We start from the raw sequence: 16,374 nt of genomic DNA on the forward strand, positions 1-16,374 counted from the left end.
GCTATAGGTCTCGATAGCCGGGCACCATCAGCCTTCTTCACCACACTTACTTATGCACACATTCATCTTCAGCGTTTATGCGTGGAAGGTGGTCACACAGTGATGGTTTTTGTTATTTGGTGTCTGTTTTCTGTTCCCTTCAGCACGTCGGGTTCCATATATTTCTATCACCACTAACTGAAGTTCTATGTCCTTTAAGTACTTCCCCTCTCTTCTCCGTTGACTCCTAGCAATCACTACATATTAAGCACTTTTTTCCCCTTTAACCTTTTATCTGTCATAAATTACTAGTATTTTGCCTGGAGTCTATAAATTTGAAGATATTTTTAAAGTATGCATAAATTAAAATTTTAATTAAAAGTACCTGCCTTTTCTTTAGAATAACCGGTGTCATTGCGGAGAATCTGACTCATGGCAACCTCATGTGTGTTAGGGTAGAACTGTGCTCCAAAGGGTTTTCACTGGCTGAGTTTTCTAAAGTAGATCAATAGGCCTTTCTTCTGAGGCTGCTCTGGGTGGACTTGAAATGCCAACCTTTGGTTAGCAGCCAAGCTCATTTACTGTTTTTATCACCCAGGGTCTCATTGCTTCATATTATCCATTTATTTTATGCTTAGTAAATAAATCATTATTCAGATCAGTTAAATACACCACCATATATCTTGTGAAGTTTAACCTATGTGTAAGTCCCCCCCCAGATATAGATATTAGAGTTTTTAATAGAAAAATTGAAGCACAAATGAAAACAATAAACTCTTCTAAATCTATGCCACATTTCAGTCCAGTTGCGGCTATTCCATTTCTTGTCCCTACCCCTTTTCTCCTACCCCCAGGATTATGTGAAGCAAATCACAAACAGTACCTCATTTCATGTGTAACTATTTCAGTATATACTTCTAAGAGATCAATCATTTAAGATAGAACTGTAACACCATTGTCTCAACCAGAAATAACTAACAAGAGTTTTTTAAGATTATAAAAAACAAAAACAAAACCTAGCCCATGCTCAAATTCCTTTGTCTCTCACTCTCTCTCCTTTTAAATTTTAACACCGCTTCAATCAGGGAAATACATTCTAATTAGTTGCATTCCTTTACCTTTCTTATAAATTACAATTCTTCCTCTCTTAGTTTTTTTCCCCTTGTAATTTATTTGTGAAAGAAACTGGGTCACTTTTCTGCAGGGTTCCTCATAATCTGGACTGTGCTGATTGCATCCTAAGGTGATAGTTAACATTTCCCCCCGTTCTTTGTGTTGATCAGAGTCAGGCAGTGTTTTAAATTTCATCAAGAGCCATTTAGCTCTTTCGTGATACTATAATTCCAAAGATAATAACTGATTCGCTTTATTATGTCATAAAGAATGTCATTTATTATATATTGTCATCATAACTGTAATGCTATCATTGGTGGCATTACGGCACAGTGTCCTATTTATCATGTCACAAAGGCACACCATTGGCTTTGAGTTGATTCTGACTCATGATGACCTTACAGGACAGAGCAGAACTGCTCCGTGGGGGTTCTGAAGCGCTATAGCTTTGCAGAAGCAGACTGCCACATGCTTTCCCTGTGGACCGGCTGCAAACTCTGTGCCTTCGAGTCCTTTCCAACTCATAGTGACACCATAAGAGAGAGCAAAAACTGCGCCCCTGGGCTTCTGAGGCTGTAACGCTACAGGAGTAGAAAGCTTCATCTTCCTCCTTTGGAGTGGCTGGTGGTTTTGAACTGCTGACCTTGTGGGTAGTGGCCAAGTCTTAATCCACTGTGTCACTAGTGCTCCTGTCCATCAGCTGGTGGGGCAAAATGAAGGCATTCTAATTCGTATTTTTACCCATTTACTGCCTGGAATTCTCCTACAAAGGGAAATTTCTTCTCATTGACACTGGTCCTGCATCATTGACAACACACATAACCCATTCCTAGGTGGGATTATAGCCACAGGGAGAGATGTTAGGACATACAGCATGTATTAACAACACATAGTTCAAGCCAAAGGGCACTTCCGTTTTAGTAACTTTTGTAACTCCGCCTTCCTCTTCTCTTTTGAAGACCCTGTCTTTAAATGAATCTCAGTGGTATAATGATTAGGCTGCAATCTGCAAGGTCGGCAGTTTGAAACCACCAGCAGCTATGCAGGAGCAAGACTGGGCTTTCTACTCAAGCAGACAGTTTTAGTCTCAAAAACCCAGAGGGGGTCTCTATGAGACAGCGTTGACTCAATGCCAGAGTTTGGTTTGGATTTTATAGTCTTTAGATGCTAGACCTCCTGGACTAATCAACTATTTTTCTACTCTCCTCCCCACCCCTTGTTTTTTTTTGTTTTTGCTTTCACAGTAAAGATTTCCTTAACTTTAACTTCCAGTCACTTTATTGACTTCTTAAACATAAAAACAAAACAAAAGCCCAACTTTCATTTTGTTGCATGGAGCTATGGCTTCTTTTACTAGAGTGTCCTCAGGCTCCCCGCATTGTCTCTGCTTCCACTGAATTATTATTATTATTTGTTTCTTGTTTTGAACTGTTTTTTCTGGAATGGTTACACACACACACACACACACACACACACACACACACACACACACACCACCCCCTTCTCCAGCCGTGTCCAGTGTGGCGGAGTTCACCGACTTTGGTTCAAGAAGAGAAGACCTCTGGTTTCCGATTGCAGGCTGCAAACAAGAGGTGTGTTTGTGAATTTGTGCGCTGAAAGAGACCTTTCTCAATGGACCCCCAGTTTTCAGCTCTGTCAACAGCACCCCGATCGCCTTTCTCATGTGCAGTTCCAGAATCTGTTAGTGGCTCTGAGCGTCACGTGGTTTTCTTCCTAGTTGCTGTGCCTCCACTCCTTGTCCACTCCATCACAGGCACTGGACTGCCAACTTTCTCCACATTAACTCAGTTACCACTCCCCCGTCTGTTTCCCAGTTTCTAATGTTTATTGGCAGCTACCTCCACTTCCTAGTGCTGCCGTAACAAAACACCACACAACGTGTGGCTCTGAAGAACTGAAATCGAATTTCTCACAAGTTTGTAAGCTGAAGTCCAAGTGGTGTCAGCTGGTCTGATTGCTCCTGACGGCTTCGAAAGCAGTCAGGGGATCAGAAACACCTCTAAGGGACAACAGAGGCCGTGAGACGATGGAGGCAGTGAACGGATAGCGGCAGAGCAGCAACAACTGTCCACGGCCATCGGAAACTAAGAGAAAGAGGCAAGGGTCAGTTTCTCTCTCAAAGCCCTCTGCAAGTCTTAGGTATACAGCATCTTGCCCACAAACAAGCTCACATATACTACCGCTTTAGCTACAAAATAACATAAGGTCACAGAAAGCAACTGAGGGTAAAAAAGTTAGTTAAAAATCGACCAGAATTTGGACTCAACAGCTAATACTGCAAGGCCCACCCCACCCCCCAAAATGGAGAAGAAATGCTTCCAAGACAAGATGTATATGCACACGTGGGCAGTGGGGAAGGTGTCTCCTGGAAGGAAACTGGGGTCTCCAGCTCGTGTGAGGGAAGAGGAATGGTCAGATGTGGGGAGGCTCCTCGAAATGAGAAAGGTCAGGGCCGTCAAGGTGGGCTTTTCCTGGTAGTCAGAGAGCCACCGCTGCTTTGGCTCCCCGCTGCTGGGGTGCTGAGGCAGTGCCTGCACCATATGGTCCTTTGAAGAGAACCGAGGACTCATGGTCTGGATGTGGTGTGCAGTAGGTTCAACAAAAGACCAGCCATGCACGGGCACAGACATGACCAAAGCTTGGGGAGGGATGGACTTGCAAATATTCCAGATAAAAGAGAGTAATGGAGAACCTGAGGGGTAACACAATGGGAGGCACCGCTCCTCATAGGCTTGGGCTTGTGGGTAAATGGTGTGTCAGGTTTCAAAGGTTTCAGACAGAGTTCTAACTGCACACTAGCAGATATGACCGTATGTCCATAATTCATCAATATGCAATCAGCATAGGGGTTGTTGTTCTTTCTTCCTTCCTTTAAAGCACAAGCATTATGCAGGACTAACAATACCACAGCAGCTGTGTTGTCCTGGTATGAACAAAGGCCCCTGGAATCTAAAAGGAAGGGAATGGTGCCATGCTGGAGTACATGCAAGAGTCGATGTGTGCTGGGCTGCACGGTGGCACACTGCACAGCCCAGCAGCCTTTCTGTGAAGGGCATGCGGATTCTTCGTCATATAAGCCAGCTTCTCTGATGATCTGCTCCACAAATTCATACAGATTCACTAAGTATAGAGAGAGGATACAACTCTGATGCACACCTTCTCTGATTTTAAACTACACAGTGTTCCCTTGTTCTCTGCCCACAATTGCCCCTTTAAAAAAAATCATTTTATTGGGGGCTCATACAACTCTTATCACAATCCATACATCCATGCATTGTATGTCAAGCACATTTGTACATTTGTTGCACAATTGCCTCTTGATCCATGCACCAGTTCTGCATGAGCACAATGAAGTGTTCTGGAATTCCTATTCTTCTCAAGGCTGTCCATAGTTTGTTATGATCCACACAGTCAAATGCCTTTACATAGTCAATAAAACACAAGCAAGCGTCTTTCTGGTATTCTCTGTTTTCAGTGGAGATTTATCTGCCATCTTTAATGATATCCCTGGGCTGCTAACTTCACTGTCAGCTATTCAAAACTACCAGCCCTTTTGGGGAGAGAAAGATGAGGCTTTCCAATTTCTAGATGCAGAGTCTAGGAGGCCCAAAGGACCAGTTATAATCTGTCCTATGGGTTGCTCTGAGTCAGAATAAACTCGATGACAAGGAGTGAGTTAACCCTCACAGCAACAAGGACATGCCTTTGTACACTCATGTGGTGCTTACGGAAGGAAAGGCAAGCTGGTGGCGAGGGCACAGTAAAGGGACAAGGTCGAAGTTGCACAGCCAGAAGGCAGAACTGGGATTGAAACCAAGCACTGTGACTCCAACATCTGTTTTTGACCTGAAATGTGTAACTACGTCATAAACTGGCTTTTCATCTTACTCTAAATTTGGAACAGACACAAACCTCACTAGGAACGAATAGTTACACATCTTACTCCCTTTAACCTGTGGCCATTTCTACTCAATCTGTCACACCTCCAGCATTCTTAAGGAAGCACGTGATCCATTGCTCTGTCCGTTCACCCATCGCTATGTTCTGCTTGTCTCCTCTCAGCTCTGCTTCCAAAGTCACATGGAATTGCCCTCTTTATTTCCAAAGTACCCCCACCCGGCCCCCGCCCCCTCCAGCTGCCATAGTCCTGGTCTAGATGACCGCAACACCCCAACCCCTTGGTACAGCTTTCTCACTTGTGCCCATCCTTCACCCAGCAGCCAGGAAAGTCATTTTTTCAAAATGTTCCAAGTATTTGCTATTTTACAACAGAATGCTGCTCAACGTAAGGCACTCACTCGTGCTAAATACTCAGCTGTAGCAAATAGTTCATGGTTCTTAACTACAAAAGGAAAGCGTAGTTTTTGTGAAATAGCCATTTAAACACAATGTCTGGGATTACACAAAAGGCATTTAGCCAAGGGTTTTCTAATTACCTTTGGGTGATCTTTCTCCTTCACGGGTGTTATGAAATCACAGAAACCTTGATTAAACGAAAACACCAACACGTGAAACTATTATTTGTAAACATAGCCTCAATCTAGGGCAGGGTTTCTCTGGATGGGGCTGGAATGATCCAGGGGCTGTAAAAGTAGATACATATACTTTCTTCTATATTATGGGCTGTAGTATAAAAGTTTTGAGTAATTTTTTTTTCTGAGGAAGGTAAGAGCTGTGAGGTCTCGATACTTCGGAAAGTGGTCTTCTCATCTCTTTCGAGCCCTTCTTTGGGGCCTCTGAGCTCTTCCATTGGCACCGCCTCCAAACGGCAGTGCGGCATCCTGTAGGGACTCAAATCACGTTTCTTTAAAAATTTTCTTTGAGTAAAAATTGGTCAAAATGGGGCAAGATCAGGGTGGATGATGAAGGTAAAGTTTCCCAATGAAATTTTCATAGGATGACTCTCGGTACCCTTGCAGGTTGAGCAGATGCATTGTTGTGATGGAAACAAATTCCTCAAGTAACTTTTCTGGCCTTATGCTTGCCAAAGAAGTGTTGTTGTTTTAAAATCTTCTTCGTAATAATCCCCTGTAATGTTCCTTTGTCTTTTTAGAAAATCTGTCAAGACTACCCCCTTTGGAGTCCCAGAAAACATTCTCCATACTCTTCTGAGCTCCCTGCTTCCTGGAATTAAACTGGCCCAGATAATTCTCTTGGAAGTCACTGTTATGACTGGAGTTTTTTGTCCCCCACTCCCTTGAAGGCACCCTAATGAGACAAAACAAGTATACGACTGAGCAGCCTTGTCTGCAGCTATCCACTGATACAGACATAGGTTTAACATGTTTTACGTGGACTAAAGCTGGGCATGAAGGGACTCAGATATGTCCAAGGGGGTTGTTGGAGAACAGCAGGCTCCCACTTGAAAGCCACTGTTTGGATTTTTACTTTTTTTGAAGGCACCCTCAGAAGGCTAAGTCAAGTATGTTACCGAGAGAGCTCGTCTGAAACCATCCACTGATTGCAGAGGCGTGTTTAACTATATTTTGTTCGAATAAACCCAGGCATGTCTGACCTGGAATGCTCACTGCACTATTTTCTGCTTACCCTCACCCCAGGTCCCCAAAGGATTGAGTTGATTTTCCAGAACCACTCCTCACAACATACAAACTGAAATACAGCACAGGGACTGATGAGTCCCCTTGTGTCTACGGTGGATCACAGTAAGCCTCGTTTCCAGAGCTTCCTCTCGCAGAGAAGGAGGAGGTGAGCACACACTCAGCGTCTGAACTTATTTGATCTGTCTTACTACAGTGTCCTCTCTAAGTTCTAGCACGGGAGTGATCTGGAGTAAATGCTCAATAAATGTCTGTTAAACATTATTGGAGGAGCACAACATTAATATTTTCCTGGAATAATCTAAAATTTTCTAAGCAATAAAGTAGATGCTTTAAGAGTCTTTCCATATTTTAGGTAATCGTGTGGTTTTCTCAAAATGTGAATTTGAGTTTACTGAAAGTACTGATTTTCTTTTTCGCTCTCGACAGCTGAGTTAGTTAATTGTGCCAGCCTGGCCGATAATCACATGTGGTGCTGGTTGAAAGGCGGAGGGATAAATGGGTGGTGAAGCCTCGCCTTTCGAGTTCTCGGGTCTCTTGTTTTGTGATGGTTGCATCGGGTGCAGCTGCCTTAGCAGTTCCCTGCTTCAGCTTGCAAGATTGACTTCCTACAAGACATCCCCAAGGAGAAGCCGCATGGATCTATCCCGATGCAGCCCTGGGTGCTGGAGCAGCTGTGTGGAGACTCCTGCCAGTGCTGAGATGCTTACACGTTCACTGACTCAGCTTTCCTCCTGCAGTCGGCATCATTGCCTCTGTTTTGTGAGGTGAAGGACTTTGTGGACTGGTGTTGGGTATGGGTTAATGTTGGACTTGTGGGCTTGGGCAGCATTGGGTTGGGATGTTTTCATGATGCACCTTTTCTTTACATAAAACTCTCTCTTATACATGAGTCGCTGTGGATTTGTTTCTCCAAAGTACCTAGACTAATCCAACAGCTGATTTGAAACACTTTCCACTCACCACAGATCTCCCCTTCCAGCAAACATGGAAAGATTCCCCAGGCTCACCTTGAAGCATAACCAGAGACTGTCGAAGGCGGCTGTTTTCCTTCCGGGTGCTTGTTAGTTTTTGGTTTAGGCTTTTTATTTTGGCGCACAGTTCCTCCTTCGACAGTTCTGCTAGCGGGGCCTCGTCTTCACTGGAACTCTCACCTGGCAGAAAGGCATTTCCTGAAAACGGAGTTCTCTGAAAAACAAGGAGGGACAACACAGGAAGCTTCAGCGTACTATCCGGGGGTGTGATTCCATGTTCTGCACGCTGTATGGACTTAATCAGATCGACAAAGGCCTGTCCTCTCAGGCACTTCCTGCGCCAGGAGAAGAACCCCAGACCCTAACTGACAATGTAAACCAGCTTTCCCACCTTTCAGATGCCCTTGGCATCAGGCAGTGATGTGGCAGGGCAGCGGTGACTTGTAGGAGGAATGTGGGAGTGCAGTCTGGGTGTGGAATGATGGGAGCCTCTGGGGTGATGTTGTATTTTCTTATCTGTGTTTGTATCCTATTTTATTTTTAAAAGTTACTTATTTTATTATTTAAAAATAATTTTATTGGGGGCTCTTTCAGATACATCAATCCATAAATCAATTATATCAAGCAAACATGTACATATGTTGCCATCATCATTTTCAAAACATGGTCTTTCTACTTGAGCTCCTCTCTTTTCGCTCCCCCACCCTCCTACCTTCGTGAACCCCCTTCACCAACATAGCTGTTATTTGTTACTTCTCTAGGGGGAGGGGAGTTATACATTCATCATTGCTATTGGTTCCCCCTTTCTCCTCCTTCCCCCACGCCCAGCCTCTCCATGCCCTCATGGTGTCGCTACCCCCATTACTGTTTCGGAGCGTTCACCTGTCCTGCCTTCCATGGGGCTGTCACAGGCTCTATATCACATTTTAATAGATATTAATAAAAATATCTTCAGAAGTGAATTGCTATCATTTCCTTCAAAATTTCCAGTGCTTAGACCCTAATCATTTTGTACTTAAGTTTAATCTCTATAGTGAGAATAGTTATATTTACTGCAACAAAAGAGAATGCAGAATCTTTATGGTACCAAGTCATAAAATGTTATTGAATGGCATCAGAGGAAATCTGAATCTATCGAGAAAGAGCCTATGTTTAGTTTAAGACAAGAAGTCTTAAACTAAAAAATATTAACTACCATATTACCCAGCAATCCTACTCCTAGCTACACACCCTAGGGATATAGCAAGTGACATATCAGACACGCACATCAAAGCTCATCACAGCACTATGTGCAACAGCAAAATGATGGAAACAATCTACGTTTCCATCAATGGATGAATGAATCAGCAAAATACACTAAATGCAACGGCACTCCGCTGTAAAAGAAAATGAATCCCTGAGACATTTTACAGCCTGGATGACCCTGGAGGATATATGTTGAGAGAGGTCAATCACAAAATGACATATATTGAGAAGAATAGGTCAATATACAGTACAGAGACCAATGTTCATCGGTGGTTACCAAGGATGGGACCAGGGGGAATATTCATTCACTGCCATTGAGTCAATTCCAACTCGCAGTGACCTGCGAGGACAGGGTAGGACCAGCCCAGTGGGATTCTGAGACTGTCCATCGTTACAGGAGGAGAAAGCCTCATCTCGCTCCTGAAGAACAGCTGGTGGGTGTGCACGACTGACCTTGCTGTTTGCAGCCCAACTCAACTCTCACGATGTCACCAGGGCTCGACGTACAGGGAAGAGAGGGGAGCCATCCTTAGTCACTTTGCATTTATGGTGATGAGAAAAGTGGCACCGCATGGGGGTGGCGTTTGCACAAATTGACTAATATAATCGGTATCAATGAGTTGTACATAAAAAAATGGATAAACCCGCAAGTGCTGTGTTAGATGTAATTTTTCAACAATAACCACAATCAAGAAAAGGTGAGGGTTTGGCCCCTCAGTCATAACATAAAGCTTCAGGCCACAGTCTGGGGAGACAATCCACTCAATTGGCATAACACAGTTCTTAAAATGTATGTTCTTCTTGCCAGTATGGTGAGTAGCATCTGTGGTCTTAAAAGTATGAGCAGCCAAGTAAGACAGAACTATTAGCTTTATTAGTCTGGAACAAAATTGAAAGACCCGAGGCAGAGAAGTAGCCAGACCCTAGGACCAACTGTCTCCATGAATTACGGTCTCCTTGACCTTGATACCAGAAGAACTAGCCAAAGACACAACAGACAAATCCTGACAGAAAGAGAACAAAATGTTCAACAGAACTTCACATTCTCACAGCACGTACTGGACCAGCAGAGGTTGAGGAGTCAAAACTACTGTCCTGACTACTTTACAAACTGTAACTCACAATTATCCCTTGTTTATCCTGCTAAAACAAGTAACAGTGCACTTCAGAACATAAAAATGTTGTGCTCTTTTATAAAAATTATGTAGTATAGACAATAGCTATTCTAATGAATACAGGAGAAGGCTGGGAAACAGGGAATTTCAATAGGAAAAAAAACACCCAGCTAGCACAGAAATAAAAAGAAGATTGACACAACGTGATGTTTTTGTCCAGGAACTATTGAATAGGAATGGGTTTTATTGTGCATATTTTCAACCAAAATGAAACAAAATACCAATAAAATTGAGGAAACAGCTCAAATTAAAAACAGGCAAAGGACTTGAAAAGATCGTTAATGAAAGACACGTAGCTGATTAGTAGCATGGGAAGATGCTCAGTGTCATTCTCTCCTCGCCTCTGTAGATGTAACCGCAGAAAGGACAAATGCTCGTCATCACACACATGTGCAGATACACATCAGTTGCCTTTCAGTTCATCGTGACTGGTGCACACCCACAACTGTCATCACAGAAAAGTGTTCTGCAGGGTGTTCACTGGGTGATTTTCCCAGGTCGCTACATCTTTTGTTTCTGAGGTGTTTCAGCCAAGTGCTTAACTGTTTGTGTCCCCTAGGGACTCCGATATCGAACTACACCAAACGCACTGCCTTTGAGTTGATGCTGATTCACAGTGAGCCAGTGTAGAGTAGAATTGTGCCTGTGCGAATAGAAAGTTTCATCCTTCTCTAGCGGAGCAGCCAGCAGTTTCAAACTCCTGACCTTGTGGTTAGCAGTTAGTAACCAACTAGTAACTCATTACACTACAAAGGCTCCCTCATACCCATATACAACAAAAGATTCCAGACTCACTGCTACCGAACAGGAGTTGAATGTTTTTAACTCAACTTATTGAGTATTCAAGAGAGAACAAGTCCTTTGGAAAAAAATTAGAGAAAATAATAACCAGAGGAAGAGCAAGAACTGATCAATTATTAAAGACATTATGGGATTATGGTAGTACTAGATAAAGACATTATATTATTAAGGTAACAGAATACCAACCTGTCCTTTACCCAAGTCACTGTTTGCATTCTCTGAGTCCATGGTCTCTGTTCTTTTCCTCTTTCCTCTTTGAAAAACTTCTGTATTGGTAATTTCATCTGTTTGAAAGATCTTCTGCATTTTCTCAAATAATTATCAAGGGCCTTTTGAAATGTCCATGCAGGCGATGCTATTCTGGAAGTAATGCAAAGGTTAATATTTTGTTCTCTTTTTAAAAAAGTATACTCGTTAAAAATTACACATAATAAGATATTTAAGACTATATTTGACAGTAGTACTAACCAGTCATACAAACTACTTTCATCAAATGCTTCTTTATCTTTATTTCCCCCACTTAGCAATTTACTGCCCATTTTTATTTGTTTCTAAAGTCTTTCAACTTCCTACTCATGGTGAGGACATTCGTGTATCCATAAAGGGATTTACAGGGAGTTGCTACTTACAAAATCAAATAGTGTGAACATTTTCCATCTTTACAATTTTTTTCTTTTCAACCAGTTGTGAGGAATCTGGAAAAGAAAACAGAAACATAAGATGGATACAATTATCCATCTAGGAAAAGACAACAATAATGACAGACTTCCCCAGAACAAGAATATTCCAGGGAGAGAAATAAGAATGGCTTAGGAATATTGTTTGCTTGCTTTTGTTACTGGAAAGCCTGAAGCACTGAAATGGAAAATTTGTCCACGATGTAAGATGAAGGACTATTATATATATATATAATTATATTATATATAATATAAGCTGAAGGATTATAATATAGAATGGCTGGGGGGTGAGGGAGAGGATCTCACAGATAATACATCTCATAAACACTATAAGCGATAAACACTTTTTTAAATCTAAGAAAGTAGATGGTAGTTCTTAAGTAGAGTAGAATTGAAATGCCCAATGGTAACTTTGCCACACACAGATGCTGCAGCACATTAGGGCTTAGCATCCTTATTGTAACAGATCATGGGAGCAATGCTCACTGTAAAATAGAAAATTATATATATACAGAGAGAGTAAAAGCCTTCCACTCCATCTTCTCCCATTTAAGGTGCATAAAAACCAGGTTTTAATGGTTATAATTTGTTACTTGAACCTGTCTTATTTGTGCTAAACTTTATTTCAGGCTTGGAAATTACAAAAACATGGACCCTGTGTTATACCTAATTGCACTAGACTCTTCTCTTGTGGACAGAATTTGTTTAAAGAACAAGTCCTCTTGTTTCTTCACAAACATGAAATTTGCTCAAGACCAACCAGAATGACTGTCGGTCAGTGTTATTTCAAGATCATTTGCTGTTTTAACATGCACAAGCAGGGGATTCCATGCTTATATGCAAGTTAGCACATTTAGGTGGAATATTACAACGACTGTATATGGAATATTACTAGTTCCTGATCACTAGTGAAAAGCTCACCACATAGCTATCTCTCTCCTGTTCTCCCTTCTCTTAAAACAGTGGTTCTCAACCTGTGGGTTGCCACCCCTTTGAGGCTTGAATGACCCTTTCACAGGGGTCGCCCGATTCATAACAGTAGCAAAATTACAGTTATGAAGTAGCAACAAAAATAATTTTATGGATGGAGGTCACCACAACACGAGGAACTGTATTAAAAGGTCACTGCATTAGCAAGGTTGAGAACCACTGTCTTAAAAGAAAGTATTTCATTAATCCTGTACTTAAGTACAGGGGGCAAGATTAAACATAATCAATGCCCTGAGAAACATATATTTCTAGAGGAATAATACAAACCAATGGATTTCAAACATTTTTTATTGCAATTCACATTAAATAAATAGAATGTGCATTTTGATCCAGGAAGCACACACTCAGACACACATTTTAGGAAACCAGACTTAACCTGTAATACATGTCATATATTCTCTTAGTTTCTACTCCACCTACTCTTTCTAATTCGTTTAAAAACATGTTGAACTGATTTCACAGCCCACGGATATGTAGCAATCCAATCCATAGTTTTAAAAATAATGATTTAAGTAACAAGCAACTTATGAAAATAATAATATCTAAGAAAGGTGTAGATAAAGGTGAGCTTTGAATTAATTATAGCAGAAATCACACAGCAGAGAGATCAAAATCGGAATGGCCTTAAATATTTTTGTGCCTTTTCATGCAGTACCCACAGCACTGAGCAGCCCTGATTGGCGGAGTGGTTATGGGATGAGCTGCTAAGTGCAAGGTAAACCACCAGCTGCTCCACGGGAGAATGATGAGGCTTTCTACTCTAGTGAAAAGGTACAGACTTGGAAAACCCACACGGGCACTTCTACCCTGCCCTATAAGCTCACTATGAGCTGGAATCGACTCAATGGGAGTGAACTGTTGAGTTGCCCACCAATACTGAGTTCCACTCAGCCTCAGTGTTTGGGTTGCTTTCTCATTAGTCAAGGTGTTCTAAACTTATGGGGGTGGGGGTGGGGATAACTCATTTTTTCACTTGGAACCCGACAACGACCAAATTAGGAGCTCTTAACTTACTCTTTCCCCCCTCCATTTCCAAGTGACATTAAACACATGTTCAATTTCCAAATTATCTAGGAGTAACCTGATTCAAAGGATGCTCAGCATTCTTTTCAAAAAGAAAACTCACTGGCACCAAGCTCATTCTGAATCACAGTGACCCTACGGTTCGGAGCAGAGCTGCCTCTGGACTTGTGAGGCTGTCAATCTTCATAGGAGCTGCAGGTCCTCTCATCTTTCTTCCTTGGAGTAGCTGGAGGATTTGAACTGCTGACCTTGTGGTTAACGGCCCAATGCACAATCCACTATTCCACCAGGGCTCCCAGCATACTTTAGAATGATTCAAAAACATTGATAGCAATATATATGCTAGCTTTGTGACTATACACAAACTTAAAAAAGTGTTAATTATATTAAATCACTTTAGACTTGGCACTTTAGAGCTTCCCTAATGGGAAAGAAAAAAAAATTCAAACTTATTTGGTGGGAATTTGTGAAAGTCTTTTCACTGATGCTCATATATGAATAAGCAGTGAGATGTCGTCATATATGAAACCATTCGTGAGAAAAATGCTTTTATCTCCCTGTATTACCCTATGTGACATCCTCAGTTCTTTCCAACTTTGTCTCCCTCATTTAACAGGAACACACAGAACGGCTCAGCTTTACTGACAGCTGGTGGCTGAGCTGCTAACTGCAAGGTGTGCAGTTCGAAACCTTACTGACAGCCTGCTATTGAGACGGTCCTGTTCGGCACCCCTAACCTGTGCTAACTCACGGAATCCTCACATATCGAACGGAGGGAGAACAGTGACCCTGGAGCATTTCTCCTTCCACCTCTCCTGTGGAGTCACCTCTGGCAGGCTATGAGTCTCAACATGGGGCCACAGTCCCTCTCAGGGCACCCCTTGCTATGTGAACTCCTTTCAGGCTGTAAGAACCACTCCCTTAGCTGATCTCTCTAGGCCCAAGGGCGGTAACACTCCCATTTGCTCACTCCGGGGGCAGCACTATCCCTTATGGCTTCTTTACTTAGCCTAAACCTTTTTCAAATTATCCTCATTTTAAAAGGCCATCTGTTTCCTGTCAGGATGCTGGCTGCTAGGACATAGTGGGGTTCCTCATGCCTCCTGACTGCCAGGGTGTATGCCTGTTGTCAGTCGGCAGATTCCTTCTGCCACCTGCTCTCTCTTGGATATCCGATGTTGACAATTAACTTACTAGTGTATTCCTGTTTTATTGGATAAGGCTGGTATTTCTGATTTTTATGTTCTGACATTATCTACTCTATCACTGATCAGGTTCCATTTCCAGTGATGAAGGAATGATGCAGGGAAAAGGGGAATACAACCTTATTTTTTGTTCTCCTAATGCATAGGCACTAAGACCTTGATAGTTGGTATTTCTACTGTCATGGGCTCCACAGATTTTAGCTTTCTCATCTCTACTAAACTCCCTCTTCAAGCTCCTCATCTTTTGACCTGAAAAGAAAATTGGATGTAATTGTCTTATCTGTAATTAGACAATAGAAGACAATCTTTGCCAGTTTCAGAATGTCACCTTTCCCCCAACACTTGTCAACAAAAAGCCTGCAGCTATGCATGGGGCCACTTGGAAGAGTGCATAAAGAAGGGTGTGCAAAACACAGAAGGACTCTGGACAAGTCTTTCTATAGTTTTGGACCTCCAAAAAGAGTTTCTAAGAAATGTGAGTTTTTACAAGCATTGCCCCCCTTGAGTATTCCGTTACTACCTGACTCTTCCCAATATGTATGTGCCTTCCCCACTCCTGGCCCTTCTATTTGTTGAAAACAGATGCTGAATGTTAGGGATAGAAAGATATGGCCTTGTGAGAAAATAAGAGTCCTTGAAGATGTTAATAGTTGACATGAAGCCATGTTGACGTGGGCTGGGTCCTAACCCACTCACTCTAAGTGGTGTTCTTATAAAAAGAGTGGGAGAGACAGAGCACAGGAAGGGTGATCCCTGGAAGGTGAGTGCAGATGTCGGAGTTATGTTGCCCCAGCCACAGAATGTCTAGGGATAGCAGAAGCTTGGAGAGACAGGCAAGAATCTCCCTCTTGAGTCTGCCAACACTCTGTCCTCAGACATCAGGCATTCTGAACTGTGAGACAATAAACATCTGTTGTTTTAAGCACCACATTGGTGGTGCTTATTTGTGGCAGCCCTAAGACATGGAAATGGAGTGAAGCCCAAAGGATACCCTGCTGCCATCAATTTGATTCTGACTCATAGCTACTCAACGGCATGGAGTAGAAGTGCTCCTTGGGGTTATGGAGACTTCAGTCTTTAGGGGAGCAGAGGGTCGCACCTTCCTCTCGAGGAACAGCTACTAGGTTTGAACTACTAACTTGTGGTTTATGGCCCAACTGCACCACCAGGGCTCCCAGTCTAAAGAAAACTCAAACCAAGCCCACTGCACAGAGTCAATTCTGACTCATGTCCACCCTGAAGGTAAGAGTAGAACCGCTTCCTAGCATTTCTGAGACTGTTAAATCTTTTAAAAAAATGGTCTCACTATTCTAGAATTGTTGTTCTATTTAGTTCTTTTTATTCTAAAATGGTCTTTTTCAGAGATAGTGACCTCATCAAATTTATACTTGGAGACATTTATCTATACCCACCCAGAAGTTTCAGAGGCTACCATACCAGTCAGTAAGTCTAAACTTTTTAAAAACATGAGCAGTCTCCTAATACTCTGAAGGCACACCTCATTGATGTTCCTTCTTAAGAAATGCACAGTCTTATTTCAAATTGTTAAAAGACAGCCATAAACTACAGTTTGCTAGGAGTAGAGGTCCTCTAGTTCACGTACACCCAAATGG

The 16,374-nt window shown here is 42.3% G+C and overlaps 1 protein-coding gene across 2 annotated transcripts in view; it reads right to left on the bottom strand.

The window, feature by feature from the left end:
- BEND6 (BEN domain containing 6) overlaps nt 1-16,374 on the bottom strand; it is a 56,096-nt gene that overhangs the window by 26,853 nt on the left and 12,869 nt on the right. For both annotated transcript variants that reach the window (XM_045294920.1, XM_004696336.2), the window contains exons 2-4: nt 11,496-11,561; nt 11,053-11,226; nt 7,682-7,859 (exon numbers count right to left, since the gene is read on the bottom strand). In XM_045294920.1, the coding sequence (XP_045150855.1) occupies nt 7,682-7,859; nt 11,053-11,172 (298 nt within the window). In that variant the 5' untranslated portion in view covers nt 11,173-11,226; nt 11,496-11,561. The remainder of the gene's footprint in view (nt 1-7,681; nt 7,860-11,052; nt 11,227-11,495; nt 11,562-16,374) is intronic.

This window comes from Echinops telfairi, unplaced genomic scaffold, assembly GCF_000313985.2.
Source record: "Echinops telfairi isolate 266 unplaced genomic scaffold, ASM31398v2 ScPeMD7_3533;HRSCAF=4204_1, whole genome shotgun sequence".
In the NCBI taxonomy this organism is placed as follows: domain Eukaryota; kingdom Metazoa; phylum Chordata; class Mammalia; order Afrosoricida; family Tenrecidae; genus Echinops; species Echinops telfairi.